The sequence below is a fragment of the Thalassophryne amazonica genome, chromosome 12, assembly GCF_902500255.1.
Source record: "Thalassophryne amazonica chromosome 12, fThaAma1.1, whole genome shotgun sequence".
Taxonomy (NCBI): Eukaryota; Metazoa; Chordata; class Actinopteri; order Batrachoidiformes; family Batrachoididae; genus Thalassophryne; species Thalassophryne amazonica.
The window spans coordinates 100,708,790-100,727,858 of record NC_047114.1 but is presented as its reverse complement, the minus strand read 5'-3'; the positions used below and the strand labels follow the sequence as shown (position 1 = coordinate 100,727,858).

Below are 19,069 nucleotides of genomic sequence, written 5' to 3'. Positions count from 1 at the left end.
ACAGCAAAAGATAGGCAAACAATGACTAAATGATAAATGATGAAAACAGACTGATAAAACAAAACTACAACAGAACTGGAACATGGCTGAAGAATAAAAGTAACAAAGAAAGTGCCAAAGCAAAAATAGAACATAGAATACACATGATGAAAATAGCAATTAATAAAACAAGGCTGGGGCAGAAGAAGCAGAACCAAATAAAGAGGGAAAATAAGGACTAAAGCCTGGAACTAGGTGGGGCATGACAGTTCTGCTACAATTCTATAAAATTGTTCATGGACAATTTTAATTTACTAAATTTTAAACATATACGTCTCTCTCTAACAACTAATGCAGCCAAAACGTATCTCTTTTGCATGGTTTTCTCACATATTGATTAGTGTTTGTCAGAATGGGTACGAGCCCGTCACCAGGAGTGGCTGGACCCGCAATGCAAACCCCCAGACAAGGCTTTGGTGTAGGAGAAATCATGGTCTTTATTCCAGGCTTGGTTTCGGTACACATGTAATCAGTCAGTGTGGCAGAGGTACAAACAGGATCAGGCTGAGACGCAGTCACAAACGAGCAGGGTCTCAGAGGCACGAGCAAACTCAGACATCTGGGATGAAGCGAAAGACATGGTCGAGGTAAACAGTGCAAGGATCAGTACACGGCAAGACAAAAACAGGACTGTGACGGGAGCTGGAAAGTGCACTGTGACAACAATCTGGGGAGGAAGTGAAGGACTGTGGGGTTTAAATACTTGTGAACTAATTAGTGAGAAGCGAGGGACAGGTGGTGTAAACTAGGTGCACGTGAGGAACAGTCTAGAAGGGGTGTGGCTTCTGGCTAACGAGTAAGGCAGGGCGAGAGTGCAAGGAAGGGAGTGAGCAAAGTGGCGTGATGTAATAGACAAAGACACGGGAGCAGGTGCAAGAGTGTGAGCGAATGGAAACAAAACAGACTGCATCAAAGTGAGGGAAAACATAATGGCAGGTGCAGGGTGTGAACAGAAGTAACTGGGTGTGAGACCAGGAATGAAGACATGATGGGAGGTGCTGAGTGGAAACAAACAGCAAAAGCAGAACAGAGCTAAAATGGAAATCATGGTCAGAATATAAAACAACAACAGGAACCAAAATCAAACATGAGCATGAGTACAAAAGCAACTAGAACTGATCAGGAAATCAATACAAAAGCAGAATTAAACAGGAACAGACTAATAAACAGAAATCAAAACCGGATATAAAAGTATAACAGAAAACATATACAGATGAAAGCTAAATGATAAACAATGAAAACACAAACTGGCTGAACAAAACTAGAACAGAACAATGGCTAAAGTATGGAAAGTAACAAAGTGATAAGAAAAACATAACAGAATAACTCATGATGAAAATAATTACTGATAAATCAAAGCTGAAGCAGATGGAAAACCACAACAAGGGGAAAAACAAGGGCTCAGTGCCCTGACCCGGCCAAATCCCTGACACTGTTTCACTAACTGGACATTTGCAGCCACCTCAGTATTAAAATCCATAGAGCAGCTGTATAACAGAGCAGTTAAGATATAGGATAGACAATCTAATTCTTATCATCACTGTAAGGTTTTGGAAAAACATAAGTGTCTAGACTTTGAAAATCTGAAGGCTTTCAAATATGTCTGCTTCATACATAAATGTTTACATGGACCAGCACCAATTGCTGTTAAAGAATTCATCCACATAAAAAGACTCACAGGGTACAAGAGCTGACACAAGAGGTGACTGTGAGATGACCCTGATAGAACGACCACCTTTGGTCAGAACGTATTATCCATAAAAGGCAGACAAGCTTGGAACAACCTCCCAGTCACAATCAGGGAGATCACCACTTTCAGGACCTTCAAAGGACAGTTGAAAGCTCGGTTACTGGCAAATCAGACATGTAACCATCTGGAGCCTAACTGTGGAGAAACCACTCGAGTTTTTTGTGTTTGTTTTTTTTTTTCCAGTTATATGTACACAATGCTCTTGTGTACTTTATATTAATAAATGGTTTAGTAGTCTTTACACAATAAACTTGTGTAGGACACCCTGTGCAATATTTACACTTGTTCACGTGCAAATGAGTGTATTGGGCAACGTGCAGTACAATCTAGTACTGTCATACACAATTCAACCAGGCACTGAAGCACTTTGCATGTAGCACTTGTCACTTTAATGCAGTACTGTTGCACCTCAATCACCCATCATCATAAAACTCTTTTGGTTTCTCCACCTGTCGGCTGCTTATTAACGATCAATTATTGCTACTTTGAATTTATAAATATTTGTATGTATATTCGGTTTTAATTGTTTTCTGTCATGATTGATTTGTTTTGGTATGTTGTGTGTTCTTAGTCTGTTTCTATGTTACTGGGACTATGGATGGAAATTAGCATCCTGCTATAATCCGGCATATTTACATGTAATTAACTTCATTAATATGCACTGTCCCATTTCAAATAAACATGACTTTGAATGGCACCTCCCTACCAAGTTGACCTAATGAAACCTTATGTACCGGCCCAGGCCTTGCCTTCCCGGGGTGCAGGACTACTTTGTGTCCCTAAGGTGAATAAGAAGTCTGTGGGTCACAGAGTTTTCTCTTATCGTGCCCCTGTTCTGTGGAATGATCTCCCTGTGTCAATAAAACAGTCAGATTCTGTGGAGACTTTCAAGTCCAGACTTAAGAAACACTTTTTTCCTTTTCGTATGGCTACCATACTGGTATAGTACAGTTCTGTTGTGTGGGCCGCTGAAGAGGAGGTACTGCTGGCCCACCACCACCAGAGGGCGCCCTGCCTGGAGTGCGGGCTCCAGGCACCAGAGGGCACTGCCACCTTATGGGAGCAGCCTGGGTGACAGCTGTCACCCATCACTGGACACAGCTGTTCCACTCAGCACGGAGGTATATCAGTAGGACGGCGTCTCCACCTCAGTGCCGAGATATCGCCTTGAGTTTAAGGTAATCCTTCTCTGCAAACGTATACTAAAGACTCTGATAAACCTTGCTAAACCTTTTCAGGACAGCTGATTACAGAAAGCAACTTGCTCGGATAAGTACTCACCTTTCCTGCTTCTGTGTAACAAGAGGTGGAGGCGGCTTCGCCCCTCTCCATCTACTGGGTGCGGTCGCATCCCTACCTGTGTGTTTGTGCTCTTTCCCGCCAGCAGTACCGGATCCGACGAGCGAAGGCAGTGGCCACCTGGGAATTCGGGACTTGGCGGTTCCAGTACTTCTGGGTTTCGGTGGCAGAGGAGATCTGGGTGGTTCCGGTTCGACTAGGACGGACGTCTCCTACCTTCGAGCCTGCCCACACGACACCAGCAGATTTCGGCTTACACCTCCAAATTATTAATTGTTGTATTAGTTGTGCTCTTTTCACAACAGTAAAACTTGTTCTTTACTTCTCTCCATTGTCCGTTCATTGCGCCCCCTGTTGTGGGTCCGTGTACCTACACTTTCACAACACAGTTCTATGCTTTTTACGCTTTTAATTCATTTTATTAGTAATTGGAGCAGGCTGCAGCCTCAACTTTTCCTAAATTCTGGGTCTTTTAGTGAAGCTTAGGGCTAGTGGCCGGCGATCACCTTAGTATTTCTTCTGTTTTCTTGTTGTTTAATGCTGACAAAATACACTTCTTTCTGATGTCTGATTCTGTTTTTTCTCTCTGTTTAAGTGCAGCTCCATCCAGAGATGGGAGTTGTATTTGTATTGGCGACCCTCCTGTCCTGTGCACTAACAGCATTTCCTGTATATTTGTTTTGTGAATTGTTCTGTAATTTATGTCTGTATCATGGCCCAAGCAGAGAATCACCCCTTTGAGTCTGGTCTGCTTGAGGTTTCTTCCTGAGAGGGAGTTTTTCCTTACCAGTGTTGCTCTGGGGGTTAATAAGGTTGGACCTTACTTGTGTGAAGCGCTTTGAGGCAACTCTGTTGTAATTTGGTGTGACATGAATGATAATGAATTGAAAATGAAATTATTTAAATAAACAGAGTATTTAATTAAATCATAAATTTATTTAAATACCTCAGAGGGGCACCACTGGCTCAAAAAGTGCGAAATTATCCAAACTGATCAGTCTGAATCAGAAAGTCAGAAGTTCTGAATACAAACAATTCTAAGGAGCCTTTGATATGAGACAGTGGAGTCGCACCAATATGAAGGACGCAGCCTTCAAAGGACGCAGCCTTCAAAGGACGCAGCCTCTGTCTGCTTTAAACACATCAGGCCCCTCCCACCAGCACGCCCACAAACAGACCAATAGAGACAGAGAGCCAACATGAGTGACAGCGAGTCACCTGAAGGTTTCCTCCAACAAGACTTTTTTTTACAAAGAGCTGGATGGGCGGAGTCAGTGACTGATGAATGTGAGTCTGGGGCCCCGCCCACAAAGGATGACATCAACAATGCTGATATTTGTGTGTGCAGCTGAGAAACGTTTGACTGACTTTGAGTGTGCAGTGGAAGAAGATCAGCTGATGTTTCCTTTGGTCTTGAAGTCCTCCACAAACAAACATGTCACTTTACTGCTTTCTGCTCTTTTCTCACTTTATAGGTCAGTTTGACACATTGAAGCTGCTGCAGGTCAACTGATAAAGTCTGACCCTCATCTGTCCGTCACCTCGTCCTGCTCAAACTCCACACCTTCTGACTGCAGCCGCACTTTGAACACTTTCAGTCTGACGCCTTCATTTGGATCCTTTTTCCAGGTGGAGCAGCCGGAGACAAAATCTCTCCTGAAGCAGCTGAAGTCAGTGGAAGAGAAGAAGAATCTGTCAGACTCAAATGTGTCTACGAGACAGACAGCGAGCACGTTGGTCTCCACTGGTACGAGCATCATTCTAACCAGGCGCCTCAGTTTATCCTCTGGAAAGGAGCGAGGTCACGGAGCCACGGTCAATACATTCCTGATCATCGATATCGATCCCAAACATGGAGGACTTCAGCTGAAGTGACCATCAGAGATGTAACGGGGGCAGACTCAGCGCTCTACTACTGTGCTCTGGAAACACAGTGAGACAAAGTGTTGAAGAGGTCATACAAAAAGCTCCACACCGATACGTGACGACTCTCCAAAGAGCAGGAAGTGGTTTTCAAAGCGCAGGATTCTGCACCTTCCTGATTCCAGTCACCGTGGTTACACCTGATCACCAAACGCTGTGGGAGGGGCATGAAGGGATGAAAGGAGGAGCCAAAGTGTCAGCCAAGAAAAGACTCAAACTGCACGAGTGCTGTTTCACACCAAAGAGGACTTTGTCTTGAAGATGATGTCAGTGCACTTCACTTTGTTTCTGATCACACTGACAGGTAGGTGACATCATCAATAACCAATAATCACCATGAACATTCATCACCAACAACATCTGGACCATCAAGAGACACTTTTGTGTCCTTCAGGTGTCAGCTGTGAAGAACTCACTGCAGTCCACCATCAAGAGGACACTTTAGAAGGCAGTACTGCTACTCTGGAGTACAAATACCACAAAACTGCTGATGGAAATGATTATTTCTTCTGGTATCGACAATATCCAGGAAAACCACCAGAGTTCCTCCTGGTCATCTCAGGTTTGAGCAGAACAAGAGCAGCAGAGTCTGTGAAATCAGACAAAAGGTTCTCAACTAAACTGTCTGAAGATAAACGTGGTGTGTATTTGGAGATCAGCAGTACTGCAGTGACAGACTCTGCTGTGTACTACTGTGCTGTGAGGCCCACAGTGACACAAAACACTCAGTCTGTGGACAAAAACCTCACTCAGTGACAAACAGCGCCACCAAGTGGACACACAGCATGAGTTTGAAGTCTTTGGACAAAAGCACTCAAATATTCAACACTAAGAAGATCCAGTTTGCTGTGGTGTACCACAGGGGTCAAGCCGAGGGTCTCAGTACAATTTAAATGTTGGCTTTCTGTGACATCGTTTGACAACACAACATTCTCCCTTTTGCTGATGACATCCTGTTCTATCTTTCTGTACTGATGGCAGTCGCTCTGTTTTCTCACAAACTTGGTGGTCACAGCTGCAATTCTCCTACCAGGGTTCCACCAATCACACATTTTCTTTCCTGACTCACACTAAATAAAGTGCTTAACAATGACCACTAGAGGGAGCCACAGACTGTTTGCCATCAATGGATGATGTCATGTTGATGGTTCACCAACAGATGATGTAGATGAAGGTCCAGATGGTTCAGAGTCTCAGTGTTCTTCCTCTCTCTCCTCCCCTCTCACTGCAGACATGAAACACTGGCTGACAAACATCCTGATTCTGACTCTCTGGCTCGGTAACTCTTTAAACCTACTGATTGTTCTACTTTAATCAATCATCTTTATTGATTCATCTCTTCCTCTGCATGTTCTGTTCTTCCCCAGAGTGTAAAGGAGAAGACAGAGTGATCCAGCGCACAGCAGATGTCATTGCTGCTGAAGGACACCACGTCACACTTCAATGTTCCTTTGAAACCACCAGCACAAATTCTTATTTGCTCTGGTACGAACAAGAACTAAATGGTTCTCCAAAGTTTATGCTGCTACGAGATAAATTTGGAACAAGAAGAAATGCTGCAGAGTTCAACAAAGAGAGATTTGATGCTGAAGTCAACAAGACATCAGTTGATCTGAAGATCCAGAAGCTGCAGCTGCGAGACTCTGCTGTGTACTACTGTGCTCTGCAGCCCACAGTGACAGCAAGCAGCAAAAGAGAGGACAAAAACACTACACAACCACCACTAGAGGGAGTCAGTGTGCAAAAACACTACACAACCACCACCAGAGGGAGCCAGTGTGCAAAAACACAACCACCACTAGAGGGAGCCAGTGTGCAAAAATACTACACAACCACCACTAGAGGGAGTCAGTGTGCAAAAACACTACACAACCACCACTAAATCAAATCAAATCAATTTTATTTATATAGCGCCAAATCACAACAAACAGTTGCCCCAAGGCGCTTTATACTGTAAGGCAAAAGCCATACAATAATTACAGAAAAACCCCAACGACCCCAACGTCAAAACGACCCCCTGTGAGCAAGCACTTGGCAACAGTGGGAAGGAAAAACTCCCTTTTAACAGGAAGAAACCTCCAGCAGAACCAGGCTCAGGGAGGGGCAGTCTTCTGCTGGGACTGGTTGGGGCTGAGGGAGAGAACCAGGAAAAAGACATGCTGTGGAGGGGAGCAGAGATCGATCACTAATGATTAAATGCAGAGTGGTGCATACAGAGCAAAAAGAGAAAGAAACACTCAGTGCATCATGGGAACCCCCCAGCAGTCTACGTCTATAGCAGCATAACTAAGGGATGCTTCAGGGTCACCTGATCCAGCCCTAACTATGAGCTTTAGCAAAAAGGAAAGTTTTAAGCCTAATCTTAAAAGTAGAGAGGGTGTCTGTCTCCCTGATCCGAATTGGGAGCTGGTTCCACAGGAGAGGAGCCTGAAAGCTGAAGGCTCTGCCTCCCATTCTACTCTTACAAACCCTAGGAACTACAAGTAAGCCTGCAGACTGAGAGCGAAGCGCTCTATTGGGGTGATATGGTACTATGAGGTCCCTAAGATAAGATGGGACCTGATTATTCAAAACCTTATAAGTAAGAAGAAGAATTTTAAATTCTATTCTAGAATTAACAGGAAGCCAATGAAGAGAGGCCAATATGGGTGAGATATGCTCTCTCCTTCTAGTCCCTGTCAGTACTCTAGCTGCAGCATTTTGAATTAACTGAAGGCTTTTCAGGGAACTTTTAGGACAACCTGATAATAATGAATTACAATAGTCCAGCCTAGAGGAAATAAATGCATGAATTAGTTTTTCAGCATCACTCTGAGACAAGACCTTTCTAATTTTAGAGATATTGCGCAAATGCAAAAAAGCAGTCCTACATATTTGTTTAATATGCGCATTGAATGACATATCCTGATCAAAAATGACTCCAAGATTTCTCACAGTATTACTAGAGGTCAGGGTAATGCCATCCAGAGTAAGGATCTGGTTAGACACCATGTTTCTAAGATTTGTGGGGCCAAGTACAATAACTTCAGTTTTATCTGAGTTTAAAAGCAGGAAATTAGAGGTCATCCATGTCTTTATGTTTGTAAGACAATCATGCAGTTTAGCTAATTGGTGTGTGTCCTCTGGCTTCATGGATAGATAAAGCTGGGTATCATCTGCGTAACAATGAAAATTTAAGCAATGCCGTCTAATAATACTGCCTAAGGGAAACACGTATAAAGTGAATAAAATTGGTCCTACCACAGAACCTTGTGGAACTCCATAATTAACCTTAGTCTGTGAAGAAGATTCCCCATTTACATGAACAAATTGTAATCTATTAGATAAATATGATTCAAACCACCGCAGTGCAATGCCTTTAATACCTATGGCATGCTCTAATCTCTATAATAAAATTTTCTGGTCAACAGTATCAAAAGCAGCACTGAGGTCTAACAGAACAAGCACAGAGATGAGTCCACTGTCTAAGGCCATAAGAAGATCATTTGTAACCTTCACTAATGCTGTTTCTGTACTATGATGAATTCTAAAACCTGACTGAAACTCTTCAAATAGACCATTCCTCTGCAGATGATCAGTTAGCTGTTTTACAACTACCCTTTCAAGAATTTTTGAGAGAAAAGGAAGGTTGGAGATTGGCCTATAATTAGCTAAGATAGCTGGGTCAAGTGATGGCTTTTTAAGTAATGGTTTAATTACTGCCACCTTAAAAGCCTGTGGTACATAGCCAACTAATAAAGATAGATTGATCATATTTAAGATCGAAGCATTAATTAATGGTAGGGCTTCCTTGAGCAGCCTGGTAGGAATGGGGTCTAATAGACATGTTGATGGTTTGGATGAAGTAACTAATGAAAATAACTCAGACAGAACAATCGGAGAGAAAGAGTCTAACCAAATACCGGCATCACTGAAAGCAGCCAAAGATAACGATACGTCTTTGGGATGGTTATGAGTAATTTTTTCTCTAATAGTTAAAATTTTATTAGCAAAGAAAGTCATGAAGTCATTACTAGTTAAAGTTAAAGGAATACTTGGCTCAATAGAGCTCTGAGTCTTTGTCAGCCTGGCTACAGTGCTGAAAAGAAACCTGGGGTTGTTCTTATTTTCTTCAATTAGTGATGAGTAGTAAGATGTCCTAGCTTTACGGAGGGCTTTTTTTTATAGAGCAACAGACTCTTTTTCCAGGCTAAGTGAAGATCTTCTAAATTAGTGAGACGCCACTTCCTGTCCAACTTACGGGTTATCTGCTTTAAGGTGCGAGTTTGTGAGTTATACCACGGAGTCAGGCACTTCTGATTTAAGGCTCTCTTTTTCAGAGGAGCTACAGCATCCAAAGTTGTCCTCAATGAGGATGTAAAACTATTGACGAGATACTCTATCTCACTTACAGAGTTTAGGTAGCTACTCTGCCCTGTGTTGGTATATGGCAGGGGTAGGCAACCTGTTCCAGAAAGAGCCATGAGGGTGCAGGTTTTCTTTGCAGCCACTGACTCCACCAGGTGATTTCACTAATTAACTGATTCCATCTGCTCAAAGTGATATTAATCAGTGAAATCACCTGGTGGAGTCAGTGGCTGCAAAGAAAACATGCACCCTCATGGCTCTTTCTGGAACAGGTTGCCTACCCCTGGTATATGGCATTAGAGAACATAAAGAAGGAATCATATCCTTAAACCTAGTTACAGCGCTTTCTGAAAGACTTCTAGTGTAATGAAACTTATTCCCCACTGCTGGGTAGTCCATCAGAGTAAATGTAAATGTTATTAAGAAATGATCAGACAGAAGGGAGTTTTCAGGGAATACTGTTAAGTCTTCAATTTCCATACCATAAGTCAGACCAAGATCTAAGATATGATTAAAGTGGTGGGTGGACTCATTTACATTACACCACTAGAGGGAGCCAGTGTGCAAAACCACTACACAACCACCACTAGAGGGAGCCAGTGTGCAAAAACACGACACAACCACCACTAGAGGGAGCCAGTGTGCAAAAACACGACACAACCACCACTAGAGGGAGTCAGCGTGCAAAAACACTACACAACCACCACTAGAGGGAGCCAGTGTGCAAAAACACTACACAACCTCCACCAGAGGGAGCCAGTGTGCAAAAACACTACACAACCACCACCAGAGGGAGCCAGTGTGCAAAACACTACACAACCACCACCAGAGGGAGCCAGTGTGCAAAAACACAACACAACCACCACTAGAGGGAGCCAGTGTGCAAAAACACGACACAACCACAACTAGAGGGAGTCAGTGTGCAAAAACACTACACAACCACCACTAGAGGGAGTCTCATGTTGTTCCACTTCAGTCTTGATCAGTGTCAGTTGAGGTACTTGAAACAGTTGAGTAAAAGTACTGATATTTTACCAGAAAATTACGCACATGAAAGTTAAATTCTTCCTTTAAAATGGTTTAGAAAAAATTTTGATCAAACAAAGCGCCAGTCTCTCAGCAACTTCTCAGACAAAGGAATTCCGACGAGGGGCTGGACGACTCCTCCCACAAGGAGTGCTCACAGGTGAATGACGTCACCGACAGGCGTGGAAAAACTCACGCATGCGCACGAGGGTTCAAGCATGTCTGACGTAAAAACATATGAATGAAATCCATATAGTTTTTGAAAAAAATAAAAAGGACCTATACTTTACGGACAGACCTCGTATACTTATCAAATTATGTCTTTAATCTGTCTTTTCTATATCTATTGAGTGTCTGTGTGATTTTACTTTCCAAGTTAACCACTGAACCTTTCACACAGTAAAATGAACTCTTGCTGCCTTAATGTGTGAGAGTGTAAATCTTGTTTACTGAGCACAGTAGAACATTTTAATTAACAGATCGGCCTTGAGCAGGAACGTTGCGCCCTGTTCACACCAGCTCAATCTGGTCCTGTTTTGTCTTTGATTAAGAAATCCATAATAATGTTATATCTATACGAGAGCAGACTGTGTGACTCCAAGATGTTTTTATGTTATGTCTCTGGTTATGTTTCTGCATCTGCCTGTATTCATTTTTGCCTCAATAAAATGCAGGAAAGGATGTTAGAGCTGACTGGTGAGTGACGGAGTAAGGGCTCGTCGTCCGCTCTCTCCTGCACAAGAAAGAAATTCAGTGTTTCTGTGTGGTCATTTTCTGTCATAGGTTTGGGGTGACTCCTTTCAGCAGGTTCAACTCAGACAGACCGGCCTCGTCCTGTCATGTCCATGATGTTCCCCAGACCATCTGAACACCAATTCAGTCTTTTCATGTTTCTGTCCATCGCACAGCTTCTCTGTTCTCACTGAGTGTTTGAGTTCTGTCATCTAATAAGCCCAGTGAGGTCCTAAGTTCAGGTTTCATCAATATAAGAGAACTGTCTTTCATATCATTGTGAAGTGATGACCTAATTTTAGAACATGGTTTCAATATGATAGTTACATTTAACCTGGTTGAAGCCTAATGTCTTCCTGCCTTTAAATTAATCTTGCCCACCTGCATCCATATTTAGTCATGTTGCCAGTGATGCTAAGCAAGGTGGAGGTGTGGCATTAATTTACAAATCTGTCTTCAACCTAATGGCTCATGGAGGTCCTAAATTTAGCTCATTTGTACTTTTGGTTTTCTTCCCCTGTCAGGCTCCCACAAGCAGTCATGATTAGAGGAATTTCAGTCATGTCATTTATTCACTGATTCTAGACTTCCGGGCCAGTCTTCCAGATTCACAGATGAATTTGATGAGTTTATTTCTGAAATGGTCAGGTAAGATCCTCATTACTGTTGATTTCAGTGTCCACATGAAAAATCTTTCCAATACAATCAGTAAAATGTTTATGTCAGGTTCTTCCTCAGCCTGGAGTTTGTATCTGGGTTTGTCCCCTATTCGGTCAAGGTTCTTTATGCGTATTCTGCTATTTTATTTTTCATGTGATTACACTTTGGTCATTTATGTCTTATTTTGGTTCTGTTTCTCTCTTCTTTGTGTAATGCTTTTGTCACTGGTTTTGCTCTCTGTATTTTATTTTTTGTGTAGTCATTAGTTGCATAAGCTGTTATCCTTCTGCTATTGTTAGTTCCGTTCTAATTTACTAATAGTCTTTTATTTTCTTGTTGTCCTCTTTTTAGGTTTGTCATTTTATTTCCTATTTTGCCTCTTTCTTCTGTTCAGGTTAATTATTGTTGGTTTTTGGATCTTATCTTTCTTTTGGCATTTTATGTTATCTGCTGTTGGTTTTTCTGTCACTAATTTCTCCTGCTTTGGTCTGTCTAGCTTTTTCTTCACTGCACTTTCTTGCACCTGCCTTCACTCATCTTTGACTTGCTGTCATGCCCCCTTCCAGAACTTTCCCTGCACCTGTTTCACTTTCACACCCTGATTACCCTGCCTTGTATTTAAGCCCTCACTGTCCCCCTGTTCTCTGCCAGTTTGTTGAATTCCATTTTCATCCTCACGTTTTGTCTCTGTCTTGTTTCCCTCACTGTATTTTGACCTTGCTTGTTTTTTCTGATCTCTGCCACATCGTGAACACAAAGTCTGCTTGTTTTCTGAGCCACTCTCCTGCCTCACGATTGTCTGTTACCTCCACACTGCTGACTGCCAAACTGTGTACTGAATCCTTGCCTGTTTTTTTTTTTTTTTTTTTTTTTTTTTAGAAAGCCTTTTTGATGACCTCAGTTCCTAAGCCTGTGAGTCTGCATTTTGTGTCCACCTCCAGTTTAGAGTCTCCCATATCGTATCATGACAGTTTACAGATCTGGAAAAGTTGGGATTTCTTCAGTGCATTCAGGGATCAATCCACTGTGACACTCTGGATGTGGTCTTCATTTGCAGTATTACCATCTTAGATACTGATATAGCCTCTCTTCATGTGGCCGTTTCAGATCACTCACATACAACCCCAATTCCAATGAAGTTGGGATGTTATGTGAAATGTAAATAAAAACAGAATAGGGTCATTTGCAAATCCTCTTCAACCTATATTCAGTTGAATACACCACAAAGACAAAATATTTACTGTTCAAACTGATAAACTTTATTGTTTTGTGCAAATATTTGCTCATTTTGAAATGGATGCCTGCAACACGTTTCAAAAAAGCTGGGACAGGGCAACAAAAGACTGGGAAACTTGATGAATGCTCAAAGAACACCTAATTGGAAACAGGTGAGTGTCATGATTGGGTACAAAAGGAGCATCCCCAAAAGGCTCAGCCATTCACAAGCAAAGATGGGTTGAGGCTCACCACTTTGTTCACAACTGCATAAAAAAATAGACCAACAGCTTAATAACAATGTTTCTCAACGTCCACTTGCAAGGAATTTAGGGATTTCATCATCTACAGTCCATAATATAATCAGAAGATTCAGAGAATCTGGAGAACTTTCTACATGTAAGCAGCAAGGCCAAAAACCAACATTGAATGCCCATGACCTTTGATCCCTTACGCGGCACTGCATTAAAAAAACAACATCATTGTGTAAAGGATCTTACCGCATGGCCTCAGGAACACTTCAGAAAACCATTGTCAGTTAACACAGTTCGTCACTACATCTACAAGTGCAAGTTAAAACTCTACCATGCAAAGTGAAAGCCAAACATCAACAACATCCAGAAACATCACCGTCTTCTCTGGGCCCGAGCTCATTTGGAATGGACGGACTCAAAGTGGAAAAGTGTGCTGTGGTCTGATGAGTCCACATTTCAAATTGTTTTTGGAAATCATGGACGTCATGTCCTCTGGACAAAAGAGGAAAAAGACCAGACTGTTACCAGCGCAAAGTTCAAAAGCCAGCATCTGTGATGGTATGGGGGTGTGTTAGTGCCCATGGCATGGACAACTTACACATCTGTGATGGCACCATCAATGCTGAAAGGTACATCCAGGTTTTGGAGCAACACATGCTGCCATCCAAGCAACGTCTTTTTCAGGAACGTCCCTGCTTATGTCAGCAAGACAATGCCAAGCCACATTCTGTACATGTTACAACAGCGTGGCTTCGTATTAAAAGAGTGCGGGTACTAGACTGGCCTGCAGTCCAGACCTGTCGCCCATTGAAAATGTGTGGCACATTATGAAGCGCAAAATACGACAATGGAGACCCTGGACTGTTTGTTGTGAAAGTGTCGTGACACGGACCCACAACAGGGGGCGTTAATGAACGGACAATGGATAAGCCAAAAGTAACAATTTAATGTTGTGAATCGCACAACGACGTACAGACAATAACATGGTGACTGTCAATCATACACCAGGTGACGTGTGGGCAGGCTTGACGATAGAAGACGCCTGGCGAGAGAAGAGCCGGATCCCACACAGCTTCCACCACCAACGGAGCTGAAGAACACCGGAGCCACCAAGCCCTGTGCCCCAGGTGGCCACTGTCTTCAGCAGTCAGACCCGGTACTGCTGGCAGAGAACAGAGACAGTCCTGATGAGTGTGAGTTCGCACACTCAGTAATCCCACAGTCTGTATACAATTGGGAGGGAGAACCTCCACCTCCAATCACACACTCGTGCAGCTCCTGTCTAACCACTTATCTGGTTGGGGTGTGAAGCGAAGCCGTCGCTGATCACACCAAACGCCAATCCCACAGATAAGGACACACCACAGGAAAACGGCTGCAAAGAAGTTCAGACTATTAGTCAGTGTTAAGTCAGCAGAGAAGTTATCTGAATGGTAGCTGATTTCTCGGCGGGGAGGTGGAGTTGCAGTCCGGCCTTTATGGTGGTGGTGATGAGTAGAGGATGAGTGACAGCTGGTACGGATGATGAGTGACAGCTGTCACTCCTGGTCGCTCTGATGCCCTCTCGTGCTTGAAGCCCGCACTTCAAGCAGGGCGCCATCTTGTGGTGGTGGACCAGCAGTACCTCCTCTTCAGCGGCCCACACAACACTGTTGAACAACTGAAGTCGTACATCAAGCAAGAATGGGAAAGAATTCCACCTACAAAGCTTCAACAATTAGTTTCCTCAGTTCCCAAACACTTCTTGAGTGTTGTTAGAAGGAAAGGTGATGTAACACAGTGGTTAACATATCACTGTCCCAGCTTTTTAGAAACGTGTTGCAGGCATCCATTTCAAAATGAACAAATATTTACACAAAAACAATAAAGTTTATCAGTTTGAACATTAAATATCTTGTCTTTGTGGCGTATTCAATTGAATATAGGTTGAAGAGGATTTGAAAATCATTGGATTTTGTTTACATTTACATTTAACACAACGTCCCAACTTCATTGGAAATGAGGTTGTATTAAGTTTGATGTGTCATTATCCTGTCCAATAAAACTGGATTCTGTGTGTCATCTCAGAGTCACATGAGCTCCTTGACCTTAAGTGAACTTCACACCAGATGACCTGATATTGTAGCATCTCTTTCCAAACAGGGTCAATCAGTAGATAGCCCCATGGATAACTTAAATTCATTGTTCATGAGTACACTGGATTTGATTGAGACTATACACTGTAAAATCTCTTCACTCTAATATGGAAACGCTTTGGTTTAGTGAACATTTGCAAAATCTAAACATAAGCATCAGACTCTGGAGCACAAATGGTGTCGCTCAAAATTAGACATCTGTAGAAGAATTTTTAGGTCCTTATTTGAACTATGATGAACTATCAAGTGTCCTGATCTGAACTGTATGTCCTCTGGCTGAACTAGCAGGTGTTCAACCCAAAAAAAGGGCTCTATTAGTCATTCAGTCTGTCAGGGGCTTTCCAAGGCCTCTTAGGTGCTTTCCCGCAGGCCACGTACAGGGGCCTCGGGCCAGCTGCACCTGTGGCTGAGGCCACGTGCGGGGGGCCTCAGGCCAGCTGCACCTGTGGCTGAAGGTCTTTTAAAAAAAATCAGTTGTAAATCCTTCAAGTTTTAATGGGAGCGTTTGTCACATTGAAATAATGGCCTAACACCTGCTTAGGGTTCACTAGAGGACGCTTCCAATAGAAAACCATGTTTTGGGAATAAAATAAATAAAAAAGTCGAAGGAGGAGCGATGCCCGCGGGTCTCCAATAAATAGATGAGCGCGGTTGTCACATATTCAGTCTCTCTAGAGGACTCAGTTTGTCTAAGCTTTGTGTCGAAGGCTTAAATAAACTTAAAAACTCTGTGCATTTTATCTTGCTTAAGGCTGAATTATTCTAAAGTGTTGTGTCCTTTTCTAGCATATCACTTGCAATTAGTTTGTGTTATCTAAAAGACGACATCCCGAGAAGACTAAAGACGAACCACGACAGAACTTAGCGAGCCAGCTTCAGGAGGGTCCAGGGGCATTCCGGCAGCCTGGGGCAGTCCAGCTCATCCCTCCAGACCGTAAATAACAGTGATCACGACTAAAAGGTAAGCAGAAACCTTTTGTAACTTCTGCACGATCTGGAGGAGTGAGTCGGGATTTCCGCCCAAGTTGACAGGTGATATTTTTAATTGCCTCTTACCCAAAAGAACCTGGACTAAGAAAATTGATAAGAGACTAAAAAAGATAAGATTGAAAATTATCAGGCCTTGTAGATAAAATGCTCAGAAGGTGTGTGTGTTCCCGGGAAAAAGAATGTCTGTGTGAGTGAAAGGTCAGGAATGTTCATGAACTCTGGTGCGGAAAAGAGTGCGTGGAGAACTAATCTGGATGCTTGGGGAATAATTGGTGTTGAAATTCGTTACTAATGTGCCGGCTGATAGCATGCGCTGTAGGGGTTAGTTTAGGGGAGTATACTGACAAATAGGTACAAGATAATACGAGGTTATTTAAAGAAAAGAGACGGAAGTAAAATAAGTGAGAAAAAAGAGTTTAACAAGAGAATACGTGCAGAGAAAGCACAAGATAAGCGCCTGAGGGGGCGCAGTAGAAATACCGTACGTGATAAAGAGATTTAAAGAGAAAAGTGCAAAGTAGCACAGCTGACAGTAAGTAAAAGAGCTCAATAAAGGATGTCATTTTTTAAGAAAAGAGAAAAATTATTAAAAAAAAAATAAAATAAATAGAGACTTAGTGCAGAATACATGAGAATTAATGAAGCAGAAAATAGTGCAGTAAGGCACCAAATACACGCTTGTGGGGTGTGGGAGAAGAATAAGTAATTAAGTACACAGTAATATGAGTTTTTTATAAGAAAAGAAAAAGAGAATATTTTCAGTGCAAAGGCACATTAAGCTCACGAGGAGCTCAGTAAGTGGGAAAAAAGTAGAAGAAAGTGCAGAAAGGCACAGGATACGCACGCGAGGCGCGGTAAGGCGTAGAAATAAATGAAATATTGTATGCTCAGAGAGGAGCTTGTGAAAAATAATATATTAAGCACAGGATACGCACGCGAGGCGCGGTAAGGCGTAGAAGTAAATGAAATATTGTACGCTCAAAGAGGGCTTGTTAAAAAATAATATATGAGTTGCTGGCAGCGCCGGAGAAGCTGTCTAACGTGAAGAAGAGATACATACTTAAACAGAACACATTGGTGTTAAGTGAATAAAAAGGTTGTTTAAAGCCGCGGAGTAAAGGGTGGCAGAAGTCTAGATAGAGATATATAGAAAGTTGTTTTTAATAATTTTTGTGTATAAAGCTTTTGAAGATTGGTGTGTGGGAGAGCGGAGAGTAAGCGGGGAGTTGCAGGCAAAGCTGTGAGGGCTTGCAGGCTGGCTGACATACAAGATTAATGTAAAGAGTACGAGAAGGAGGACTTGGGAGGTGCATGACAGGCAGAGAGGAAAGTGTGAAACAGAGACAGTGAAGAAAAAGACAGGAGAAGAGACTGCTATGTAAATACAGAGAAGGTAGATATTATTTCAAAGAAAGAAAACTAATAAACAAACATAGCAGAAAAAGAGAGAAGCGAAAAAGAGAAGTGGAAAGTGAAAAAACTAGAAGGAAAAATAGAAAGTCGAGAGCAAAGACATTAGGAAGTGTTAGGGTTGTAAGAGGATTAAATAAATAAAGTTGGTTATAAATCAAAAGAGTTAAAGCTTAGATTATAGTGAAAAAGCTGACAGACTGATCAATGCTTGGGACAGTCTTTGATGGGAGACTTAAGTGATGATAAAATAATACTCCCAGAACATTACTTGACTGACGGATACATCGAAACCCAGGGAATCAGGACACATTTTTGGCTGGAAAGGACCTATTTTGACAGTGTAGGAGCAGAACATTGGCAGGACGAACAAGAGATCAATCAGAAATTATGGCAGATTACTAAGGTAGTCAATCTGAAGCAAAAGAAAGAACAATTCCCTCTAATTAATTGGGAGCTGCTGATAAGACGTCTGTGGCATCAGGGTTTAACCCCGTGGCTGGAGCTGCTTTGTGATGATCCTAATAAAGAAATTAGCATACCATTAAATCATTTAATAACACTGCCAACCGATCCAGGTGAAGAACTGTTTCCTAGGCTGACTCTGACTGTGGTCCCAAGGAAGGTTCGGTGGGAAACAGGTAAATTTTCGTATTTAGTTAAAGAAAAAGAAGACGGGCATAACAGTTGGAAATTTAATCCTTTTAAGGGTTTAAAATACAAAACAGGTGTTACAGCCGGCAAGTTATTGGTCTGGATCAGGACAGCCCCTGAGGGACTACCAGAACACCATAGAAACACCTCACATAGCGTTTGTCAGGGTTACATGGGTAACTCTCAAGGTCAAGGTCGGGAAAGTACCCCGCTAGACTTAGTACTAAGAAAATATCCAGGAAAACGCACTAAGGCCAACCAATGTATGAGAAAGTGGCACAAAAGGTCACATGGGGGCAGGCAATGGCCTTTGGAGGGATCATTTGATCCGGTGATGTGTGAAGCAGTTGCGGTAGAAATACAGAAAAAAGAAATTAAAGATCAGCAGAAGAACGTGAATAACAACAAAAAACGCACTGAAGAAAAAGAAGTTTTGGCCTTGTTCAAGCAGAAAGCGCAGAGGCTACAGCAGAAAAGAGAAAAAATGACAGAGGAAAGATCCAAAGAAACTAAAGCCAGTGCACCGAGCTGGGAAGCAAAGCCACCCCCATATAAACGTCATGATATGGGAAAGACAGCTGGACAATTTGTATTAGGAACTCGTGAAGAGGACCAAGGCATGGATGTGGAGGGCA

The 19,069-nt window shown here is 42.4% G+C and overlaps 2 gene segments (V, D, J or C); both read left to right on the top strand.

The window, feature by feature from the left end:
* Window positions 1-4,427: 4,427 nt before the first annotated feature.
* On the top strand, window positions 4,428-5,038 carry LOC117521922. The segment is given in 2 exon segments: window positions 4,428-4,563; window positions 4,718-5,038. Coding segments are annotated over 2 exon segments (348 nt in total).
* A 1,128-nt stretch (window positions 5,039-6,166) lies between these two features.
* The window catches only part of LOC117521342, a 17,145-nt gene continuing 4,242 nt past the window's right edge, over window positions 6,167-19,069 (top strand). Inside the window, 2 exon segments of the V gene segment in view lie at window positions 6,167-6,290; window positions 6,379-6,738. Coding sequence covers window positions 6,245-6,290; window positions 6,379-6,738 — 406 coding nt within the window.